The 22,833-nt window shown below is 46.6% G+C and overlaps 2 protein-coding genes across 3 annotated transcripts in view; one reads left to right on the forward strand and one right to left on the reverse strand.

Annotated features, from left to right (window-relative positions):
* Positions 1 to 4,059, forward strand: part of BTBD2 (BTB domain containing 2) — a 113,660-nt gene extending 109,601 nt beyond the window's left edge. For both annotated transcript variants that reach the window (XM_029613937.1, XM_029613936.1), the window contains exon 9: positions 226 to 4,059. In XM_029613937.1, coding sequence (XP_029469797.1) covers positions 226 to 387 — 162 coding nt within the window. In that variant the 3' untranslated portion in view covers positions 388 to 4,059. The remainder of the gene's footprint in view (positions 1 to 225) is intronic.
* Positions 4,060 to 5,823: 1,764 nt separating this feature from the next.
* Positions 5,824 to 22,833, reverse strand: part of CSNK1G2 (casein kinase 1 gamma 2) — a 92,048-nt gene continuing 75,038 nt past the window's right edge. The window contains exons 10-12 of the mRNA XM_029613938.1: positions 21,511 to 21,594; positions 7,515 to 7,621; positions 5,824 to 6,771 (exon numbers count right to left, since the gene is read on the reverse strand). Coding sequence (XP_029469798.1) covers positions 6,717 to 6,771; positions 7,515 to 7,621; positions 21,511 to 21,594 — 246 coding nt within the window. The 3' untranslated portion in view covers positions 5,824 to 6,716. The remainder of the gene's footprint in view (positions 6,772 to 7,514; positions 7,622 to 21,510; positions 21,595 to 22,833) is intronic.

A 22,833-nucleotide genomic window follows, 5' to 3' on the forward strand; every position in this document is an offset into this window, starting at 1 on the left:
CTAGGAGCAACAATTCACAGGCTAGACAATTCTAAATTCTGCTGGAGATGGAAAATACTCAGAGATTGTAGGTGACAGTAACTTATGTACCAACAGTCTTAGTAAAGCTTTTCGTTGTCTCCATCTCCTGCTAGGGGAGAAAAACCTCACTTGTCTGGACTGGTCTAGGGGGATAAAGAAGGGCTAGGTTAACACTAGAATTAAAAGCGCTCTTTTCTTTTACAGGGTCCAGACTCTCACTACGGAACCAAAGGTCTGCGCAAAGTCATTCATGAATCACCAACAACTGGCACCAAAACCTGCTTTACCTTCTGTTATGCAGCTGGGAACAATAATGGTACTTCAGTAGAGGATGGACAGATCCCAGAAATCATCTTCTATACATAATTGAGCAGGCACTACCTCTGGCTGCAATGAACTGTTCTGTAGCTGAGCTTCATCATGCCCGTGGAAACAATGCCAACCAGGGGTTGCTATTAAAGAAACTGCATCTTTCCCTCTGTGCCAGTGCTGCTCGTGCCCATCTTTTAACTTTATGCCACAGCAAAGCTGTTTTAAAAAAAAAAAAACCATGCAACCACTTCTGAATGTTTTGCAAGAGGAAATTGTGTTTTATGTTTGAGAATGTAGCTGCACAAGGATTGGCAGCACAAAGATTGCTGGCATGGATCCAACCCCTACCTTCAGTTCTGAACAACTCTATCTCAGAAGAGGACTCTGTCTAGTAAAAGTTTGTCCCCTAAGCAGTTGATCCTTTATCAGTTTCTTAGATTACCTTCTTTGAGCAAGGAAAGGCAGGTGCTGTTAGCTTGTTTAGAAATATTCCAACCCTAAAACTTCATCATCACTTTCCTGCTTCATGACTATCTTTAAGCACAGCCACCATTGAAGTATTGTTTGGGGGGAGGGCAGGAAAAGAGATGGCTGTTATTCCCCCCCTCTCCCCCTTGTGTCTCCTTCCATAGCAGAGAACTAGTGGTAGGTAGTGGAGTTTTGTAAGTAGGAGGCTGTGCACTACAAGGCTAAGGTTTCATACTGCATTTTGGATGTGGGCTACAGCTGTGTTAGCCTCTGTGTTTCTTGAAAGCTCATGCCATCCAGTCCCTCTTTAAACCATTAGTTACATTATTGTAACCCCTTAGCCTACAAGCATAGTCCTCGCTACAGGTGCCATCTCACCTGTATTCCTGGCTCACAGGCACTAGGTAACTTTGTTTATTGGGCCTTCCAGCAGCAGGCATTTATTTACATTTCAGTAGTTATTTTGGAAGCTGTTATTGGGCCCTGTACATTCATGTTTCACAGGAAGCTGTAGTGGCATGAGCCCCTCCGACTCTTGTAAAGGAGAGCACTCAGCTTTGAGCTCTGGTAGGACCTAGAAACTGCTTTCAGTGAGACTGTAACTAACACCTGCCAGTAGCCAAGTTTGCACAACTGAAATTGCCACCAGCACTATAAAGCATCATTGCTGCCACAGCAACAACCCAGTCAAGGGTCAGAAAGTAAGACCTATAGTAGCAGTGACTATAAAAAACACATTGCACATTCTAGCAGAAATTTTCACTTCCTGAATACAAAAAAAATATATCTATATTAAAAAAAAACAAACCCTGAAAATAGCTTTAAAAATCCATGCCTTGTTCCTGGGAACATCTACTATTGTGGTCTCTGAAATCTTCACAATGAATTACTAAAGCAAGAGATTGTGTTTATAAGCCAAGTTTGAACTGCAGTTGCTTGAAGTAGGGCTCCCTGTTTCCTACACCTAGAGGGAATAGAGTTAAACCATACCATGCCAGAAGGGAAGTAATATAAGAGGGCTTGTGATCTCCTCTATACAAACTATAACCCATGCAGGGCAGCATTTGAAAACCATAGTGAGGGTGATTTTGAAAGCTACTTAACTGGGTAAATTGGATTGTCTGAAACCTCACATACACATGCTTTTCCTTTTAAAATCAGGCATAAGCTCTAACTTTGCATCAAGGTAGAGAGTTTTGAAACTTGTCCCTATATTCTCACTGCAGTCTATTACCATTTTAAAACTTACAGCACATACAGAGTAGCACTAATGCTGCCAGAACTGTAAGCCTGGGAGAAGCCCCATTCAGATTAGGGCTATCTTACAATGGACTAATCAGTGTCACTGAACAAGGATAGTGGTTCCTAGATAGGTGTGGCATTTAGGAGAGCTGCTACAGTAATTAGCACTTACCATGTATTTGGATTTGGCTCAGCAGCCCCATTTAAACAGCACTGCCTACACACGGAGAGAACATTTGTTTGTTGATGGTTCCTAGACAGTTCTGAGAATCAGGAGAGCTGCTAACAAGTATAATCAATGTGTTGGTAACTTTGTAATTGCTGCAGTATTTTTGATACCATGCAAAACGTAGCTTAGCTGAAACCTTTGGTAGTCCCCCCTAAATAGCACTGCCTGTATGCAGAGAAAAGCTTTTTGGTGGGCAGTAAGGTCCAGAGTAAATCACAGCTGTGCTTCAAGGTATGGCCATTTCACCCCCATGGTCAGTACTAGAATGTGGACTTCATTATTGGTTAAGAGAGAGGACATTGTAGAGTAGAAATCCAATCAGTAAACAGTCTCAAGGTGTCCTTAAAGCCTACACAATCAAACCAAAGTATCAGTGGGGCTTGGCCCTCTGAACACTCTTGGTGACCTTACACTTATGTGCTCTAGTTTTACAAAATGGAGCTTGTGTTGCCAGGAACAAGAAATACATGAACTGGGGGAACAGACTGATTAATTGTCAAGAGGTTAGAGCATAAATGTAAATGTGAGAGTTAGGCCTCACGAGGGTTCTTGCCTGAACAAGTCTGCCCTGCAGAAGGAGGACATAACTACAGTTCTGTAACCACTAGATTAAAGATCATACGAGCATGCTTTTTGCACTGCCAAGGCCAGTAAGGAAAAACCTCTAGATCCAGTTGCCTTAGTTTTTGGTGGGAGTTGAAAGGTAAGGGATGGAGTAGTTCCTATATTATGCCATACTCCCCACCCCATTTCATTCCTCACTTCCCTCCTTTTAAGGGCAGGCCAAAGCCCAATTACAGGCCCTACCAGCACAAAGTAAAATCAGTCTGCTAATTTGAAACAGTTCTGACATCTGCACATAGTTTGAATGTAATTCATGGCTGAATGTGATCACCATCCATAGCACTCACACATCACTGACCTGGTGACCAGTCTGTCTGCTCATTGTCCATATTCACACTACTTCTGGCCAGGTTTGTGATTTGTAAATAGGAAATCAATAAAGAAAAACAACTGGTCTTAACGTATTTGTGCAGGGTGTGGTGCATGTAGCATTGGCTAACGTAAGGGGGCACACCAGAAAACAGCTGAAAAGCAGCAGTGTTGAAATCAAGGTGACTTTTACATAGCTACTGTTAAACCACACAGCCCCTAGCGAGGGGGGAAAGAGGCCAGCACATGCCCAGCTTGGTCAGCATTACAGCTACAAATTATCTTTATTTTTCTATACAAATTTCAGACAAAGGCTCTTGAGGTGGTCTCAATCGCAACCTTCTGTAGGCCAGCAGTGCTCATGTTTGCTAAACCCCCCCCCATTAGCTTTACATCTGTCACATAAGGTTCATTTCACAAACATAACAAGATTCATAATTACAGTTTTAGAAATATGCTTTCCCCACGCTCGAGCCAAAATTCTCATTTTTAACAAAGTATAATAGCATTTATATTTTCAGTCATTTCAACTGCATTTGAAAGTTGGGTAGGCCTGAAAAAGAAGCAACAGTGACAGACCCTGTGTGTTCAGAGATGGGGAACCCAGTGCCTCAGCCTTCCACATTCATCAATAATTGGCACACACAGGCCAGGACTAAAGGATAAAATCTAGTCAGTTCCATTTCTCTTGCACATCAATACCTCATTCATAAAAAAACAACAAATTATCAAATCAGGGGATTCAAAAAATATTTCCATGGTTTTGGCACTTAACTACCAAAACAATCCAACCCCTCCCCCACCCTTTACCATCCAAAAAAAAAAACCAAAAAACTTTCCATTCCAAAAGCATCTGCTTTAGCAATGGGTCCCATGAGAAGTACTCATTCAAAAATATTCTCACTTGTATGCTTGGGTCTTGAGAACTGCTTCTGGTCAGAGAATGTGAATGAGACCAATCTTAACCACCACAGAGCCATTAACATACTATACAATTAAACATGTATGATCTGGATACCAGAATTGTTCATATACACAGGAGGGATATGTGCAAGGCCTGTGACTTTCAATAAAAGTATGGCTCTGCTAGCCTTTCCAGTTGCTACTATGGCCACTTCTTCACATGTGGAAAGCTGGGCCCCAAATCCTCATCTGCACCCTCCCATCGCCCTCTGCCAGAAGAAAAAGGCAAAATCTCCAATTCAAGAAGATGTGGCAAGGGAACTAGAGTTAAAACTCTTCAGCTTGAGTTTCACTTCAGAGGAGCAGCACTAGAAAAACCTAAAGTAGTCCCATCTCATCACACACATGGAGAATTCCAGCTGTCTCTTGAAAAACTTGAAATTTCAACATGTGAAACTCACTGCTGTTCCACATCCCTTGCTGCCCTTTGATCTATTCCAAATGTTGGCTGACAGATTCTTTTCTACCACTGTTACCCTGGCCCAAATTGTAGAACTGCCTGAACATCAGTGCAATTTCTGTTTGTTTTGGTTTGGTTTATCCACTAAAAACTTCAGATTGTAATGTGCCTTGTATGTCATAGAAAGGGTCACATTCTTCAGACTTGGCACATGGGACATGGGTGTGGGGTAACTAAGGAAAAGCACATTTGAGCAAAATCCATAATGCTTTTATTACATATTAATGCAAATAACCAGTCCCTCTTCAGTCATGGTGCAGACTGGTTAACAACAACCAGTCCAATACATATCCATGAAAGATGCTAGCCTAATGGCAGCAAATTTGTGTTCCATTCCTGAGGCTGGCTTCTGCTCCTGGGGAATGCAGTGGAGGCAGTCATTGCCTCATGGTAGGGGAGGGGCGCCTATGCACCAGCCTCGGGGTACATACATACTGAGTGCGGTAGCCACAGCCAGGGAAAGCTTGGCTAGATGGGGCGCTTGTGACTGAAGGTCCATAGAACCAGTAAAGGCCAGTTTCTCAATTCAGCTGGAAGCCCAAAAGTGGAGGAAGCCACCAAGCCCCACCCTTCACCCCCCTTCTACCCTCCCCCCCAGTGTAAACAAGGTTTTTGCTATATTTTGGGATGTGTCTTTTTTATCCCTATCCGATTGATCAAGTACCTCACACGCAAGCATTATGGCCAATCCTACATTTTGATCAGCTCAACAAGCCACCTTACACTGTTTTAACTTTTAAAAATCCCCAACACCTAACAAAACCATAAAAAAGCTCCCCAAACCCACCACCCACCCTGTAGGTTTAAGTAAACCAGCAGCAGTTCATTGAAGCAGTAAAGCGCTCATTGCTGGGGCTATCAGCCCAATAAGGACCTGAGTGGAGTTTACTAACATTTAAGGAATGAGGTTTCTGATGCCATTACAGTGCTAACATTACATGGTTAAAAAGAATCAGTCACATAACTTGATTTCAGATCACAGAACTGTCAGACTTCCTCCCTCATAGCCGGCTGCCTTTCCTATTTCTCTGGGCTCCCACACAGGGATGGCTGTGTCATGCTTCTGTTTCTGGCCCCAGTTTCTTTGGCTGGAGGAGGGGGTTGGGGGGGGGGGGGTGGCCTGATCGGACAGCAATCAAGTACTCCCAATCACTCCCATTTAACAAACCCCCCCCCCCCCCCCCAAAAAAAAAAAAAAAACCAGGCAAGGAAGGAGGAAATGTCCTATGCCTCTTCCCCTACTGCTTTCAAGATGAGCCTGTAAATGATCCATTTCAAACCTAAACACAGGCGGTAGTGCTACCCAAAGTGCATCAAAACAGGAGTATGTAAACACGTGGCCAGAACAATCCTCCATCCCCATCCGCCTCACCTGTCCACAGTACCTGAGGCCATAGACTGTGTGTAAGTGCACACACATTCAGAAAAAAAACCCAAAAAACTATTTCTGTAATACAAAATAGGAGGAGGATGGGAAGAAAAAGTAAACCTATGATAAAACACTTGAAAGAGGAAAAACAGAAGCTCAAATTGTTGAATCTCTAAGAAACAAATGTTAAAGACATTTTGAATTTCACACAGCATTGCTTTCAATTAACCTGGAATCAGACTTCAACAGGGATTACAAACACCTTGTGCAGCACAATTCACTTGGAAATATATTTTCCTTGACATTACAAGTCTAATATTTGATCCCCATTTTCAAAACTAAAATTTCTCTTTAGCGAAAGAGTTCTTTTTTTTTTGTGAATAAGCACACAGAGCTGCATGACACCTTTGCCTGCTCTGTCTGTAGCAGTCTTTTGTGGATGTAAACAAACGCAGAGCTCCTGGGAGGGAATACTAAAAATAAAAAAAAAAACAAAAAAAAAACCCCCCAAAATAAAAACACCTCCCCCCAAAAAAGATTTTAAAATCCACGGTAGCTGAGGCTAGAGGGAGAGGAAACCAGACCCGCTCCAGCCACTTCAGGACCCTGGGAAGAGAAAACATGTCCTTGTAGACTGAACTAGCAAATCTAAAAATAAAACAAAACATGTCCTTCCTGGGTAGAACGTGATGGAGGAAGACGGGCTCCTCCTTTGGAATTCACTTATGTCTCTGTACGCCTTTCCTCTTCCTTCTCTTGAAGAAACAGCAGCACCTGCAGGGCAGAGAGCGGAGGTGGTTAGAAGTGGGGTCCATTCATTAAAGGAACCATGCCATTCACATATTCACATTATACAAATAGCGAGCTGCCTCTTTCTTCAGTGCAGAATCTGTTAGGGCTTATTCCTGGGTGCCCTCTTTTTTTCTTTGATACAAAAGTTATCTGATTTTTTTTTTTAATTGGTACAGTTTATGATATTTGCTTGGAATGATAGGCTGTGCATTGTTAACTAGTCTCATGGGTTGTCTGGTTGTACCTGCACTGATACAGCAGAACAAGTCTTTTCAGATAATGGATAGCGTATGGCACCCTTAGTTTACGTCACCCATGAAGGCAAACGCCATCTATATTTAAAACATTATATCCCTGCAGAAGCAAAATAAGGGAAAATTTAAATTTTGGTCTTATCTGCTCTCTAGCAAACATTGTTGAAGTATTTGCCTCTTAAAATTAAAAACGATTTAAATCTTTTAAGTGTTAATACCCAAGAATAAAACCAACATAAGGCATTGATGTATTACTGATACACAAATATCCTACACCACTGGTCATCCTTATCTTTTCATTGGTAAATGGATAAGTATGTCAAGGATTAAAATCAGCTACTAGCTTAAAATTTCCCATTTGAAGTTCCAGTTTTTTCCCTAATTTTATACCATGGAGAGGGGCAGGAAAGAAAGAGGTACTGCAGGGAGGACGAGTCCCTTTAATACAAATGAGAACAGCTGTCATCTTACTTTGACTCATCTGCCACCTCCACCTCAGCGGGTGCTGTGATTGGTGCATTAGAATGTCCTGCAGTGGGGTCATCTGTGTTCAGCTCACCGTTGGTTGAACTAATCACCTGCAAAGAGGAATCAGAAACAGTGAGAAAAGGCAAATGACCATGTGTGGGCAGTTATCCCACCTGGGTGGGTGGAGAAGGAGACCTCCCAACTTATAAAATATACTTAGTAAAGCTTACAGTGCTAGACAAAAACTACCACATTTGCTCAGCTGTCACCTGTTTAATGTCCATGTGTTTTCTCTTGTGGTCAAGGGATTCAGATACATGTGTCCTCTTTCCCAGCCCCCAACCTATATTTCTAAATGACAGCTCAATGATTTGAAATGGACACATCTGATCATACCCCAAATCAATCCAGACAAGTGGGTTTTGCATCCCTACCAGCAGATGGAGGCAGAGAACAAAAGAGTTTGAGGCACTGCTACATAACAGAGTGCCACCTGCAGTTCTCTGTCTCCAGCAGTCTGGCATTTGTATTGAAAAAAAAAAAAATGGAAAAGTTAGAGAAGAAGAAACGCACCCTGAGGTGTTAGGTTCCTTCGTGGGCCTCAAGTGGAGCCAGGCAAGCAGGGGGTTGGAGATCCCTGGGCAGCTTGACCCACAGTGGTTCTGGCTCCCTCTGGAACCCTGAAGGCTTCTTCCCAGATGAGCAACTAGCAGCAGGAAAGTATCCTTAGGTTTTTTTCTGCCTGTTGGTTTGTTCTTTCTTGGCTGTTCCTGGCTCTTTAAGAGTTTTTGAAGGGAAAAAAAAAAAGAAGAGGAACGGCAGCACTTCAGAGCCGTTTCCTCTTGCCGTGCAGGACATGCCAGAGCTGGAGCTTGTACTGGGCTGTCTTCCCTTTATATTTTCAAGCGCCACAACCGCACGGTGTTTTGCTTAGAGTATAACATGCTGGGTCACGTGTGTTCAAAATGGCGCCAACAGCAATGTCGCATTGCAGGAAAGGGTAATGCTCATGTGCATTGCTCCAGGGACAGCTTAATTCAGCAGCATTGTGCTATGATTGTGTCTCGGGCCGTGGAAGGTTACCTCGGGGAGGGGGGGGGAGATCACAGAGCTCAGGCACAGGGCCACACAATCCCAGGGTTTGATGCTTGACTCTGCAGGGGGGCCTGTAGGGCCTTTCATTCAGATGGAAAGAGAAGGAGGGCAGACAGAGCCCGGAGATTCGTCCTCCCCCCCACTGTTGTGGTACTTCCTGCCATCAGGACAGGAGTTTTGGGGAGGGGGGGAGGAGAGGACCAGGCTAGCCCTGGGTCAGATGAGGATGATGACATGGGATTTTCCATGGATTTTTCTTCTTCTGCACAAAGCATTCCTGGCCAAGAAGAGTGTGAGGGCTAAGTAATCTGCAGGCCATCAGTCTCGTCCAGTTGAGAAGGTGCCAAGGGCTTCCTCGGCCAGCGGGTCAGGAGACCTTCATCACCTAGGCCTGGATCATCCGGGAAAGCCAGATGGTTCAGAGGCCTCTGACCTGGATAACCCAGGTAATGATCCTGGGCTTGACCCTGAGGACCCAGCGGATCCTGATCGAGGTGTGGATAACGACATGGCAAATCCGGAGGAGGTTCTGGTAGCTGAAGGAGATGATCCTTGTGTGGTTCGATTGTTCTGTAAGAAGTAACTGAAGCTGCTTACTCCTCAAGTCCTGCAGGAGCTGAGTATTAAACTAGTCCAGAAGAAGGAGTCGGACAATGAAGGGTTGGACCCGTTCTTGGATGGTCTTAGAGATCCTCCCTACAGCTTTTCCGCTCCCGGTCAAGAAGCTGGTAATCTGGGAATGGGATCTCCCAGAGGTGGGCCTGAAGTTGGCCAGGTTAATGGCGAAGTTGTAATCCTCTAATTGAGGAAGTTCTTCAGCTGTTGGAGTTGCCCAAGGTGGATGCTTTGGTTTCGGCGGTCATCAAGACGATGACTATCCCCGGTGGTGGGGTCAGCGGTCTTAAAGGATGCACAGGATTGTAAGCTGGGATTCACCTGAAGCGAATGTTTGAGGTCTCGGCTTTGAGTCTATGAGCTGCGATCTGTAGTAGCCTCATGCAGAGGGTGTGTTTGTGCTAGGTTCAGAAGAAATCTTCAGCTGCAGTGGGGGCTGATAGGCAGTCCAGGTAAAAGCCAGGATTGCTTATGTGGTGCATGCTCTTTATGACTTGATCTGGACTTCGGCCAGGAGTATGGTCGCAACGGTCTCAGCACAACGTTTGTTGTGGTTGCGAAATTGGTCGGCTAGTATGTGGTCCAAATCTCAATTCTATAATCTTCCCTTCAAGAGCAAATTGTTGTTTAGGGAGGGCCTAGAGCATTTGATCAAGGTGCTGGGAGAGTCAAAGGGTCATAAGCTGCCGGAGGACGAAGACTGCTCGGAAGACTCTTCCACCTTGTTCTCATTTTCAGGAAGGATGTTTTCGTTCCCTGAAGAATTCTGTCCCTGTCCCACAGGTGGTAAGGCAGGGACAGGGTTCTGGACGGCAACAATCCTTTTGAGGAGCCTGTAGGGGGGCCAGGGTCAGTAAGACCTCTCAATGAGACCAGCAGGGTCCACACTCTCAATGTGCAGTTGGGGGCCATCTATCGCTATATTACAAGGAGAGGACCAGAATTACCTCAGATCAATGGGTCCTAGAGGTAATAAGATGGTTACACATTAGAAATTCTCACCCTTTCGGGATTCTTTCGTGATATCCTCGCTGCAGGGCGAAAGGGAGGCAGCAGGCAAGTCCAGCTACATTGGGGGCACCTTCAGGAGCTAGGCATAATAGTCCCGATTCCAACAGAGGAGCAAGGGTCCTGGCCAGTACTCATTTATTTTGTCATCCCAAAGAAAGAGGGGTCCTTTCAATCCATTCTCAATCTGCAGAGGTGGAATGTATCACTGCGGATTCCCATTTCCGACGGAGACATTGCTGGACAGTTATAGCGGCGGTTCGTCAAGGAGAATTTCTGGCATCTCTAGACTTGATGGAAGCCTATCTCTACATTCCTATCAGACGTAGTATCAAAGATTCCTGCGTTTGTGGTCCTGGGCAGCATTTCCAGTTTTGGGCCCTCCTGTTTGGTCTGGTGATGGCGCTGCGCACGTTCATGAAGGGTGATGTAGTGATGGCGGCAGTTCTCTGCAGGGAGGGGATTCTGGTTCATCTTTACCTGGATGACTAGTTAATTTGAGGAAAATTGGAAGAAGAATGTCAACGGTTTTGAGTGTGCTGGATCTGTTGCAATCCTTGGGCTGGGTGGTCAATTAGGCAAAGAGTCACCTGTGCCCTACCCAAACGGAGTACCTGGGGGTGAAATTAGATACCCGCATTGCAAAGTTTCTCTCACCTCCGAGAGGATTCAGAAGCTGCAAGCTGAGGTGGGACGCTTACTAAGGATGCCAGCCCCCAGGGCTTGGGATTATCTTCAGGTGCTGGGGTTGATGGTATCTACCTTGAATTTGGTACCTTGGGCATTTGCTCACATGCATCTGCTGCAGGGGGTGCTGCTCTCATGGTGGAATCTGTTGTCAGAGGAGTTTCATTGACAGTTGCCACTACTGGGGGCCTCCAGGTCCAGTCTCTTGTGGTGGCTGTTTCGGTCAAATTTGGAAAGGGGATGTATTGGAGATCCCAAGCTAGGTGGTGGTGACCATGGATGCCAGCCTCAAGGGTTGGGCAACAGTCTGCTGGAGACAGTGCAAGGTCTGTGGTCACCAGCAGAAGTGGCATGGTCGATCCACCAGTTGGAGAGGAGGGCAGTGTGCAGAGCGTTGGTGGAGTTCCTTCTGCTGATCCAAGGTCAGATGGTCACAGTGTTTTCAGACAATGCCACTACAGTAGCATATATCAATCAGCAAGGGGGAACGAAGAGTTGCACAGTGGCCCAGGAGGCTCAGGAACTTTTTGTCTGGGTAGAGTTACATTTGAAGGGGACAGCTGATTCTTATGAGTTGGGAGTGGACAATGTGCAGGTGGACTCTCTCATCCGGCAACAGTTGGACTCAGGAGAGTGGAAGCTGTTGGTAGAAGTTTTCAATCTCATCTGATCCCGTTGGGGCAGTCCAAGTCTGGATTTGATGGTGTCCAGGAACAATGCCAAGTGGCAAGATTCTTAAGTCATAGTAAGGAGGTCGATGCCGAGGGCATATAGTCGCTCTGGTTCTTCCATGGCCCCCAGGGATTCTTAGTATGTATTCCCCTCTATGGCCTCTAATAGGCCGGGTGCTGATGCATTGAGAGACATCCAGGTCAAGTGGTTCTGGTCGCACCAGAATGGCCATGTTGTCCATAGTTCACTGATCTGGTCCAGCTCGCAGTGGATGGGCCCCTGAGGTTGGCTCATCTACAGGGGCTGTTTAGACAAGGTCCTATTTTCTCGGATTGGGCTGATTACTTCTGTCTCGCGGCTTTGCTTTTGAGAGGAGACATTTGTGATTGAAAGGTTACTCGGAACCAGTAATTTCCATTTTGCTTCAAGTTAGGAGGCCAACCACATCTATGGGGTATGTCTGAGTGTGGAGAGTGTTCGACAGCTGGTGTGTGGAAGGTCGGTCTTGACCTGTTGCAGGTGGAAATTCCACACATATTGGCCTAAGAGCTTAGCTTACAATTCCCTGCAGGTTCAGGTGGCAGCCTTGGGTTGTCTCAGAGGCAAGCTTCAGAGGGAGGTTGTTGGCCTCTCAATCCGATGTGGTGAGGTTTCTGAAAGGGGTCAAGCATCTGTGCCCACTGGTGCAAAGGTTGTGTCCAGCATGGAGTTTGGACTTAGTCTTGCAGGTCCTTTTTGGGCCTCCATTTGAACCACTGAGGAAGGCATCATTGAAGGACCTCACTCTGAAGGTAGTTTTTCTGGTGGCAATTTGTTCAACTTGAAGAATTTCAGAGCAGCAGGCATTGTCCTTGTAAGGGAGCCCTTTCTGAGAATCTTGGAGGGAGTGCTGTTGTGACTGTGCCCTCAATTCCTTCCTAAAGTGGTTCCTCTTTTCATCTGAATCAGTTGGTAGAGCTTTTAGCTTTTCCAAATTGGATGATTGAGTTGGATTCCAGGGAGGATGTTCGCCAACTGTTGTTATGTTATTTAAAGGTCACCAATGGTTTTCGGTGATCGGAACATTTGTTTGTGTTTGGAGGTGCAAGAAAAGGGTCGCAAGGCCTCCCAGGGCACAATAGCATGTTGGCTGAAAGAAGCAATTGTCTTGGCCTACATTTGTAAAGGGAGAAGAATTCTAGAAAGCTTGCATGTGCACTCTACTAGGGTATAGGCAGCTTCATGGGCTGAATGTCAATTGGTTTCACCGCAGGAGATTTGTAGAACAGCAACGTGATCATTCTTACACTTTTTCTTGCCACTGCTGGTTGGAATTTCAGGCTCCAGATGAAGCATCTTTTGGTGAAAGTGTGTTGCATGGGGGTCTTTCGCAGACCTGCCCAGTGTACGGTTGCTTTGGTATATCCCACTTGTCTGGACTGATCTGGGGTACAAACAGGAAAGGAAAAATGTCCTTACCTGCTAATTTTCGTTCCTAAAGTACCCCAGATTAGTCCAGAGACCCATCCCTGTGTAGATTTCCTCAAGACCTTGGTGGCAAGTTAGTCTTATGTTACACTTTCTGGAAAGAGCTGTCAGATTGTACTTATTCAGAGCCTTCAGTGGATAGCAAGGTTGTTTTTTTTCTCCCTTGGTCTGTTAGCGATTATGCTCTGTTTAGGAGTCTATCATTCGGGTAAAGTGTTTTCCCCTCATTTACACAATACCTGGGGTGGTTTCTCTCTAATCTGGCTTGGGTACAGGTCAATACTGAGGGACTGCAGGTGGCACTCTCGGTTATGCAACAGTGCCTCAGTCTTTGGTTCTCTGCCTCCATCTGCTTGTAGGGATGCAAAGGCCACTTGTCTGGACTGATCTGTGGTACTTCAGGAACGAAAATTAGCATGTAAGAACCAATCTTCCTTTATCAAGGCTTCTTTTGCTAACTAAATCCAGTTATACAACTCTTCCTAACCCCTTACTCCACTGAATACGAATGACTATACTGAATGGCTTCATTCTTTTCGCTTTACTTTTCAAACTTGAGCTTTTGCAAAGATGATTTTCCAAGGTCCCCCTCCCCATTCTGCTCATTTGTGTCACATGTATCTGGACCGACCTCCATCCCAAACTTGCTGACGGCTAAAAAAGATCCTATAGGTTCCTCAGTGGGCTGCCAACTGCCCTGAGGTTCCCAAACCTCATCCTGTTCAGACGACAGCTAGTGGTAGAAGCATAAGAAAAGATTGGCGGGCAGACAAGAGATACATGAGAGGAACAGGAAGGGGATCATGAAAGAATGGGGGCAAAAAAGCAGAGCAAAAGAAACCCAAAAAATACATATATGCAAAAAAAAGTCTAAAGACTGCCTTTAGAGGACTAAAGTAACTGCAGGGGCTAGATAGGACCATGAAAGACATGAACACTGAGATACTGAAAAGCCTGAGTGGCAATTTTTCCATTCTCAGCCTCATGAACATGCACCAATGGGTCTGAACTCCTTCCGTGCAGCAGTATAACTGCCTTCACTTCCTATTTGTTTGGGAGCTGGACAAGTTGTACAGCAGCAATGGAAAAATTACCTACCTGATAATTTCATTTTCCTTAGTGTACACAGATGGACTCAGGACCAATGGGTATAGTTTACTCCTGATAGCATTGGAGACGGATCAGATTTCAATCTGACGTCAGCCCTAGTACATATCCCCCTGCAGGGCGTGCAGCTCTTCAGTATTCTCCTCGAAAAGCAATTGTGGATATATGAGTGGCTGAATAACTTGTATAACTTGATTAACTTTATAACTTGCTTAACATGATTAACATGAACTGGTTAAATTGGCTATAGCTGGAGACTGCCAGTGCCCTCAACCAGGAAACGTCGACACCTGGTAGGATGGGTGTCCTAATTGGCGGGATAGCTTGGCTTACCCGTGAATAATTCGCTCTCGGGAATGTTGTCCGAGGATTCCACGAATGATGGCAGCCGTAGGTGGGATGCTGAGTCCATCTGTCTACACTAAGGAAAAGGAAATTATCAGGTAAGTAATTTCTCCATTTCCTAGCGTGTAGCAGATGGACTCAGGACCAATGGGATGTATAAAAGCTACTCCCGAACCGGGTGGGAGGCTGCCTGAGGCCCACTTAGTACTGCCCTTGCAAATGCTGTGTCCTCTTGAGCCTGAACATCCAGGCGGTAGAACCTGGAGAAGGTGTAGATGGACGACCATGTCACTGCCCGACATATCTCGGCGTGTGACAGCATCTTGGTTTCTGCCCAAGACACTGCCTGGGCTCTAGTGGAATGGGCCTTGACTTGCAAAGGCGGTGGTTTGCCTACTTCTACGTAGGCCGCCTTGATAACTTCTTTGATCCAGCGGGCTATGGTTGCCCGCGAGGCCACTTCCCCTTACCTCTTCCCGCTGTGAAGGATGAATAGATGATCCATCTTTCGTACGGATTCCGACCTTTCCAGGTATCGGACTAGGAGTCTGCCGACGTTGAGGTGGCGCAGGCAGCGAGATTCATCCGAATCCTTATGTTCGTCTGGCGATGGTAGCGAGATGGTTTGGTTGAGATGGAAGTGAGAAACCACTTTGGGGAGGAAGGACGGGACCATGCGTAACTGGATGGTTCTCGGAGTGAGTCTGAGGAACTGTTCCTGGCAGGACAGTGCTTGTAGCTTGGAGATATGACGGGCCGAACAGACTGCCACAAGGAAGGCTGTTTTCAATGTTAATAGTCGGAAGGACAGGTCACGGAGAGGTCTGAAGGAGGCTCCTGCTAAGAAGTCTAGGATCAGGTTGAGGTTCCATAGAGGCACCGGCCACTTTAGGGGTGGTGGGATCTGCTTGACTCTCTTCAAGAAGCGGGAGACATCCGGGTGAGAGGCTAGGCTACTGTCCTCACTCTTGGTTCCGTAGCATGACAATGCGGCCACCTGTACCTTGTTGGAGTTTATTTATTTATTTTAAGAGTTTTTATATACCGTCATTAAGTTATTTATCATCATAACAGTTTACAATAGGGCACCTATATCAAAGAAAAATGTATATCATAATTTACATAGGTGGTGCCATTAATATTCGGTAACAAATAATATTATGAATAATATGGTATATGATAAGGAGTTTACATTTAAAGAAATTCACATGGGGAATTGAATTTAGTAGCAATTCATCCAGATGGTTGACTACAGTTAAAAATAGGGTGAACTAATTCCAGTAGGAAATTAAGCGCTGTGTGCTCTATGCCACTTATCCTTATTTAATTGTTGAGACAATCCCTTCTGTAGATCGTTTTGTAGGAATTCCAAAATCGCGGGAATCATGACTAAGTGTGGGATGATGTCGCGGTCCTCATACCAGGCTTCGAATACTCTCCAAATCCTTATGTACCATATGTTAGGGATGTGGAGAACTTGCGTGCTCGAAGCAGGGTGTCAATTACTGCCCCCGAGTATCCGCTCTGCCTCAGGCGAGTCCTCTCAAAGGCCAGGCTGTAAGAGAATCGAGCTGGGTCCTCGTGGAGGAGCGGCCCTTGTTGGAGCAGATCCCTGTGTGGCGGTAGCAGAAGAGGGCTCCCTGTCAGTAGCCTTCGCATGTCTGCGTACCACGGTCTTCTTGGCCAATCCGGGGCCACCAGAAGTACTGGTCTCTTGTGGTGTTCTATCTTGTGGATGATTGCGCCCAATAAGGGCCACGGTGGGAAGGCGTATAGTAGAGTTTTCTGTGGCCAGGTATGTACCAGGGCATCGATTCCCTGGGTCTGAGGTTCCTGTCTGCGTCTGAAGAAGCTGGGCACTTGGGCGTTGGACCAGTTTGCCAAGAGGTCCATGGTTGGTGTTCCCCAACAGCTTACTATCAACTGGAATGCTGTGGTCGACAGTCTCCATTCTCCTGGATCTAGACTTTCTCTGCTGAGGTAATCAACAGCGACATTGTCTTTCCCCACGATGTGGACAGCCGAGATCTCTTGAAGGTTCGCTTCCGCCCATGTCATTAGGGGGTCTATTTCCAGGGACACCTGTTGGCTTCTGGTTCCTCCCTGACGGTTGATGTAGGCCACTGTTGTGGCGTTGTCTGACATGACTGACTGATTTGTCTCGGAGTCTGTGACCGAACCATAGGCAGACTAGTCTGACTGCCCGTGCTTCTAGACTATTGATGTTCCATAAGAACATAAGAAAATGCCTTACTGGGTCAGACCAAGGGTCCATCAAGCCCAGCATCCTGCTTCCAACAGTGGCCAATCCAGGCCACAAGAACCTGGCAAGTACCCAAAAACTAAGTCTATTCCATGTTACCATTGCTAATGGTAGTGACTATTCTCTAGGTGAACTTATAGCAGGTAATGGACTTCTCCTCCAAGAACTTATCCAATCCTTTTTTAAAAACACAGCTATACTAACTGCACTAACCACATCCTCTGGCAACAAATTCCAGAGTTTAATTGTGCGTCGAGTAAAAAAAGAACTTTCTGCGATTAGTTTTAAATGTGCTCCATCCCAACTCTTTGTTCCATTGCCCCTGGGCGGTTAGCTCCTGGCAGTGCGCTCCCCATCCCTGTAGGCTGGCGTCTGTGGTGAGCAGGATCCAGGTCGGTGAGGACAGCCTCACTCCCTGGCTCAGATGGCCTTCTTGTAGCCACCATCGCAGTTGGATCCGAACTCTGTCTGGGAGATGGAGACGAATGGTGTAGTTCTGGGACAGCGGACTCCATCGTGACAGTAGAGAGTGCTGTAGGGAGGCTCATGTGAGCTCCTGCCCATGGCACTTCTTCCAGTGTGGATGCCATGAGGCTGAGGACTTGGAGGTAGTCCCGTGCTGTGGGACGAAGCTCGCTCAACAGGGTTCGCAGCTGGGTCATCAGTTTTGCTCTCATTCTCGGTGTCAGGATGGCCCTTGTCTTGTTTGGTGTCGAACCGAACTCCCAGGTATTCCAGGGATTGGGAGGGCTGTAAAAACAGGTCTTGTTTGTGTTGACCACCCACCCGAGGCTCTCCAGAAGAGTTTTGACTCTGTTGTCGCCTGGTGACTCTCCTCTGGGGATTTGGCCCTGATCAGTCAATTGTCCAGGTAGGGGTTTACGAGGATTCCTTCCTTCCTCAGTGTTGCTGCCACTACCACCATGATTTTGGTAAACATCCAGGGTGCTGTGGCTAACCCGAATGGTAGTGCCTGGAACTGATAGTGATGGTCCAGGATCGTGAAGCGTAGAAAACGCTGATGTTCTTGATGGACAGGAATGGGCAGGTAGGCTTCAGACAGATCCAGGGATGTAAGGAATTCTCCCGGTTGTATCACCTTCATGACCGAGTGTAGTGTTTCCATACGGAAGCGAGGAATCTTCAGGTGGCGGTTGACAGACTTGAGGTCCAGGATGGGCAGGAATGTCCCTTCCTTCTTGGGAACGATAAAATAGATGGAATAGTGAGTGTCCAGTATTTATTTGTTGTGAGGGCACCGGTGTTATAGCCTCTAAGGCAAGTAATCTGGTCAGTGTAGCTTCCACTGCCATCCTCTTGGAGGGGGTCGTGGCAGGGGGATTCCACAAATTTGTCTGGAGGGATTTGGTGGAAATCCAGATAATATCCCTCTCGAATGATGGCTAGGACCCACTTGTCCGAGGTTCTCTCGACCCAGCTTTGGTATAATAGAGCAAGTCTGCCCCCTATGGCTTCTTCCCTTGGACAGGTCGGCTGATTTTCATTGTGGGGTGCGGCTGGGACCTAGCCCCAAGCCGGCTCCCCTTTTATTGTGCTTGTTCTGAAAGGACTGGCTCCTGCCTGCAGGGCGAGCTGCTTGATTTGTGCTTCTGTATGGGTTGAAGCACTGTGATCCTCTGTCCTAGAGGTTCGGAGGGAAGGACTGCTGGTTTCTCTTATTCCTGTCCTCCAGTAGCCTCGGCAGTGGGAATTCACCCCATTTGTTGGCTAGCTTTTCTAGTTCGCTTCCGAACAGGAGGGTTCCCTTGAATGGCATCCTTGTGAGTCTTGTTTTGGACGATGCGTCGGCCGACCAGCTTCGGAGCCAGAGTTGTCTTCTGACCGCCACGGCGAATGATATACCTCTAGCTGCGGTGCGCACTAGATCAGAAGCAGCATCCATGAGGAATGTTACTGGCGTCTGTCTTCGGCATCCTTGAGTGCTGCTCCTCCCTCAACTGGGATAGTAGTGCGCTTCGAGACCATGGCATCCACTTTCGGACAATGCCAGGAGATCTTTGGCAGCGGGATCAAGAGGGTACATGGCTGCCAGGGAACGCTCCCCCTTTGAACGTGGTCTCCGGGGCTTCCCATTCCAAGTCAATTAGCTGCTGGATGGCTTGTAATAGTGGGAAATGACGGGAGATCTGACTGAGTCCCTCTAGGAGGGGGTTCATCTTAGGTTCCCCCAAGGTACTTGTGCCCGGGATAGCGAGCTCTTTAAGGTTGTGTGTGACTAGGTCTGGAAGCTCGTCTTTGGTGAAGAAACGCCTCATGGTTCGGTGGGTTTCGGTCCCTGGGGGGAGTTCCCCTTCCTCCAGGGGTTCTGAGTCGCCGTCTGAGTTGTCCGTGTCCCTGAGGGTGGAGCCCTCTGGTGGAGGCTGTGGTCATGTTATAGGAGGCCCCTGCTGCATGTGGATGAAGGTATGCAGGCCTTTGAAGAATTCCACTCAGGAGATGGATGCTGGGTCTAAATTAAGAGGCGCAGTGTCCTTGGGGAACCCCATTTGAGGGAGGCTCCCGCTGGGGGACACGAGGTCCGGCATACTGTTCGAGGAGCTGGATCCCGGCACCGGCTGGGAATGGCCATGGGCTGAATCCCCAGGGCCTCCTTGCACTGTATACACAGGGCTGTGGCTTCCTCATGCTGCGCAGCTCTGATGTAGCATGTTGGGCAAAGGCCCTGAGCTTCTTCTCCGGTGGTCCCATGTCTTGTGCATGTAAAAAAATACAGGGACCGGGCGGTCTAGTTATGTGCTCCGGTGCATCAAGGTTGTGAGCTCAATAAGAAGAGCGTGCTGCTGTGCGCACAGGCTAAACTTATGTGCCCAGCACAGTATGCGTGTGGTTGTGTGCATCGCTATGCGCACGGCAATGATGCGCGTGCCGATGTGCGCACGAGATTTGTGTGCACGGCTTGCCTCTGTGCGCATGGGTCGGGATGGCGGACAAGGCGGCGAATAGGCCAAAATGGCGACGGCGACCACGCAGCCAGTATGGCGACCACATCGGAGGGGCTCCACGTGGGAGGACCCCCGAATCTGACCAGGGCCTAGCCCTGCTAGGGCTGATCAACCCGGTGGCACTGGTGCCGGATGGCGACCTGTGCGACTCTTCGAAGTTCAGAGACTTTAAAGAAGTTTTCTACCTTACCTTGTCTTGGCGTTTCCCGGTCTCATTCCGGCAGTCTCCAGCTGCGGGGGGGGGGGGGGGGGGTGGTGGGGGAGAGAGGGAAAATACCTTCACTGCCTCGCTTGAAGTTGCACCCACTGCCTCTCAGCCTCATCCGTTACCGGGGGGCTACGTCCATGCCGAGGGTTGGCTGCTGGACAGAGGTCAACCTCCGAGGGATCGCGGAAATCACCTCAGGAATTCTCAGCTGGGGGAGGGACCAGAGGGTGTCACCGCAGGAGAGCGGGGCTCGTCTGTAGAGGTAAGATTTCTTCTTGTTTTGGGTTTCTTTGGTAGAATTACTCTAACGCTGTGCGAGCGTGCAGATAGTCCCTAACTGCTATGGAGACGGAAAATACTGAAGAGCTGCACTTCCTGCAGGGGTATATGTACTAGGGCTGACGTCAGATTGAAATCTGATCTGTCTCCAACTGCTATCAGGCGTACACTATACCCATTGGTCCTGAGTCCATCTGCTACACGCTAGGAAAACTGAAATTCTCCTTGGATTTCTAGCTGTGCCTTATCTATGCACCCCACACCTTCACAAAAGATAATAAAAGGATTCAGTTCACTCTACAGCTTACTGTGTGCCTGTTATCAGCCACTAGGTATCATTAGTGATCCAGGCTTCATTGCCTGTATGTACAGGAAATGGGAACAAGTGGCACTCCCAGCGCCAGCTGGGAAATCAAACAGTGCTTTCATTTAGTATTCCAGGGCATTAACCACTATGTGGTCAATTTTTTTTTTTTATTTTATTTTTTTTTTTTAAAGGGGGCAGAGCACCTAATTTAAAAGTGTCCAGATTTGGTCAGCTAAGTTAAGCTGATTTTCAGTTGAGCCCAGGTGCCTAGCTTTATGACCGGAAAGAAGCTCAAGCCTGGCTGGCAATTATTTTCCTAACTTTGAGTGCATAGGATATTTTCCCTGTCTTAACCATGCTTTCAGAGCCACCCACTTTATGAGTAGCTAAATTTATTATTGGGATGGGAAGGGGAGGGCATGCCTTTTACATACCTGGGATCTAGCTGCTTAACACACCTCCTAGCCTGTGAAAATCCTCCAGAAACATTTTTACTGACACGTGTCCCAATAGCAGACACCTTTGCAGGGAAACAGTTTAGCAAATGTCTGTTAAATCAGGTTGGGGGGGGGGGGGTGGAGGGTGAAGGAGCAAACTACTACATCGTATCCAGTGTATTAAAAAAAGAGTAAGACTAACCTGTGTCTCAAATGTTGCAGACCTCAAATAAATAATGTGCACCAACATTTGAGATTAGGAATTTGAGACTGGGTAGAAAATAATTTTTTTTAGTAGATACAACTTAAAAACAAAAAACCCCACACTACTGCTACCTAACATTATGCTTTACCAGGGGAAAGGGAAGGTTAGAGTCTGTTCACCTGATTTAATCTTCTCTGGTGGGCTCCACACCCAGTCCCGCAGGCCAGACGCCTCACAGTGTGTGGTGTGGGCCCAATGCCCTATCTCGTAGGTCAGATGCCTCACCTGGTAAGGTAGTGTAGGTCCCCCTTCACACCCTGTCCCACAGGCAAATGCCTCACCTGGTGTTTGGTGTGTGCCTGTGCTTTGTCTCGGCTAGGCGGCTGGACTGGTACATCGCTGTGGATTGTGCCAATTGGAGTTGGCTACAAAATGGAAATGAAAACAAGAAGATATAAAAAGAGCACAAGCAGACATGCCATGTTTTATGCTCAAGTCACATTAAAAACCCAAAGAATACAAAGAGTTTACAGACTGTTTACAGAATACAGAATTTATTACCCTGTTTAAAAAGTCTTCCCTCTCCCTCTTCCAAAATATTTATATTATGGACTGTATGCAGCCACCTCTGGAGTGCATGGCTTGAGCACAATTTTAATGCTTTAAAATGGCTAGCCAGAAAAATATTTTTTTTTTCTCAAGTGCAGCACAGCATTATGATGATGTGCTGATTTCAAGGACCTTGCCCAAGATCACACAGTGCTAAAAGCACAACCAGAACTAGAACCCAGTTATTCTGCATTCTAACTCTCCTTACCACTGGCATTTTGCAGCAAACCACGGAGGAAAGGTGAAAAGGTTTGTGAATAGATAACTAACAGGATCCCCTGCCCTTTGTTGGAGGGTGTGGTGCTCTCTTCTGTAGAGGAAGTGAAATCTCTTGGGGTAAAGCTAGATTCATTTCTGTCACTGGAAAAACAAATATCAGTAGTGGCAATTACAGCATTTCAAAGACTGAAATGGGTTAGATAAGTAAGCCCATTTTTGGAAATTGGGGCATAGAAAAATTGCTCTGGTGCTGTCTCAGCTTGATTATTATAAACACACTACCTTGGATTACTAGGTAAATTGAAAAGGTTACACGTTATTCAAAATGTGGCAGCATGCATAATTTTGGAATAAGCATAGTGTGTATCAGCTGTTCCATTGCTTCTGAAATTGCACTGGCTTTCTATTTCTAAGCAGTGGAAATTCAAATGTTTAGTATTGGCTTTGAAAGTATCGAAAGGAGTGGGCCCATTCCACCTTTCAGGTCGCATCCAGTGGAATAAAAGTGACTACAAGTTACGAAGCAACCTGAATTCTCAGCTTCAACTGCCATCGGTGAAAGCGTATAAACATGCATTTGCAAAACAGGACTTTTCTTCAGCAATCCCCTAAGCTAGGGAATGAATGACCCATTTTTCTGAGCGAAGAGAAGGATCTATTGAAATTCCGCAAAGGACTGAAAAATTTGGTTTGGCAGTGGTTGGGGCTATGGGGCTAGGGTGATATGTGAGGTAGATATACAGCAGATTCAGTTATTTCATTTTATTTTTTTCAATTTTAAGTTATGTTTTAAGTTGTATGCTTATTTGATATGTATTGTATTTTATTTGTATTGG

The sequence above is a fragment of the Rhinatrema bivittatum genome, chromosome 8, assembly GCF_901001135.1.
Source record: "Rhinatrema bivittatum chromosome 8, aRhiBiv1.1, whole genome shotgun sequence".
Lineage (NCBI taxonomy): Eukaryota > Metazoa > Chordata > Amphibia > Gymnophiona > Rhinatrematidae > Rhinatrema > Rhinatrema bivittatum.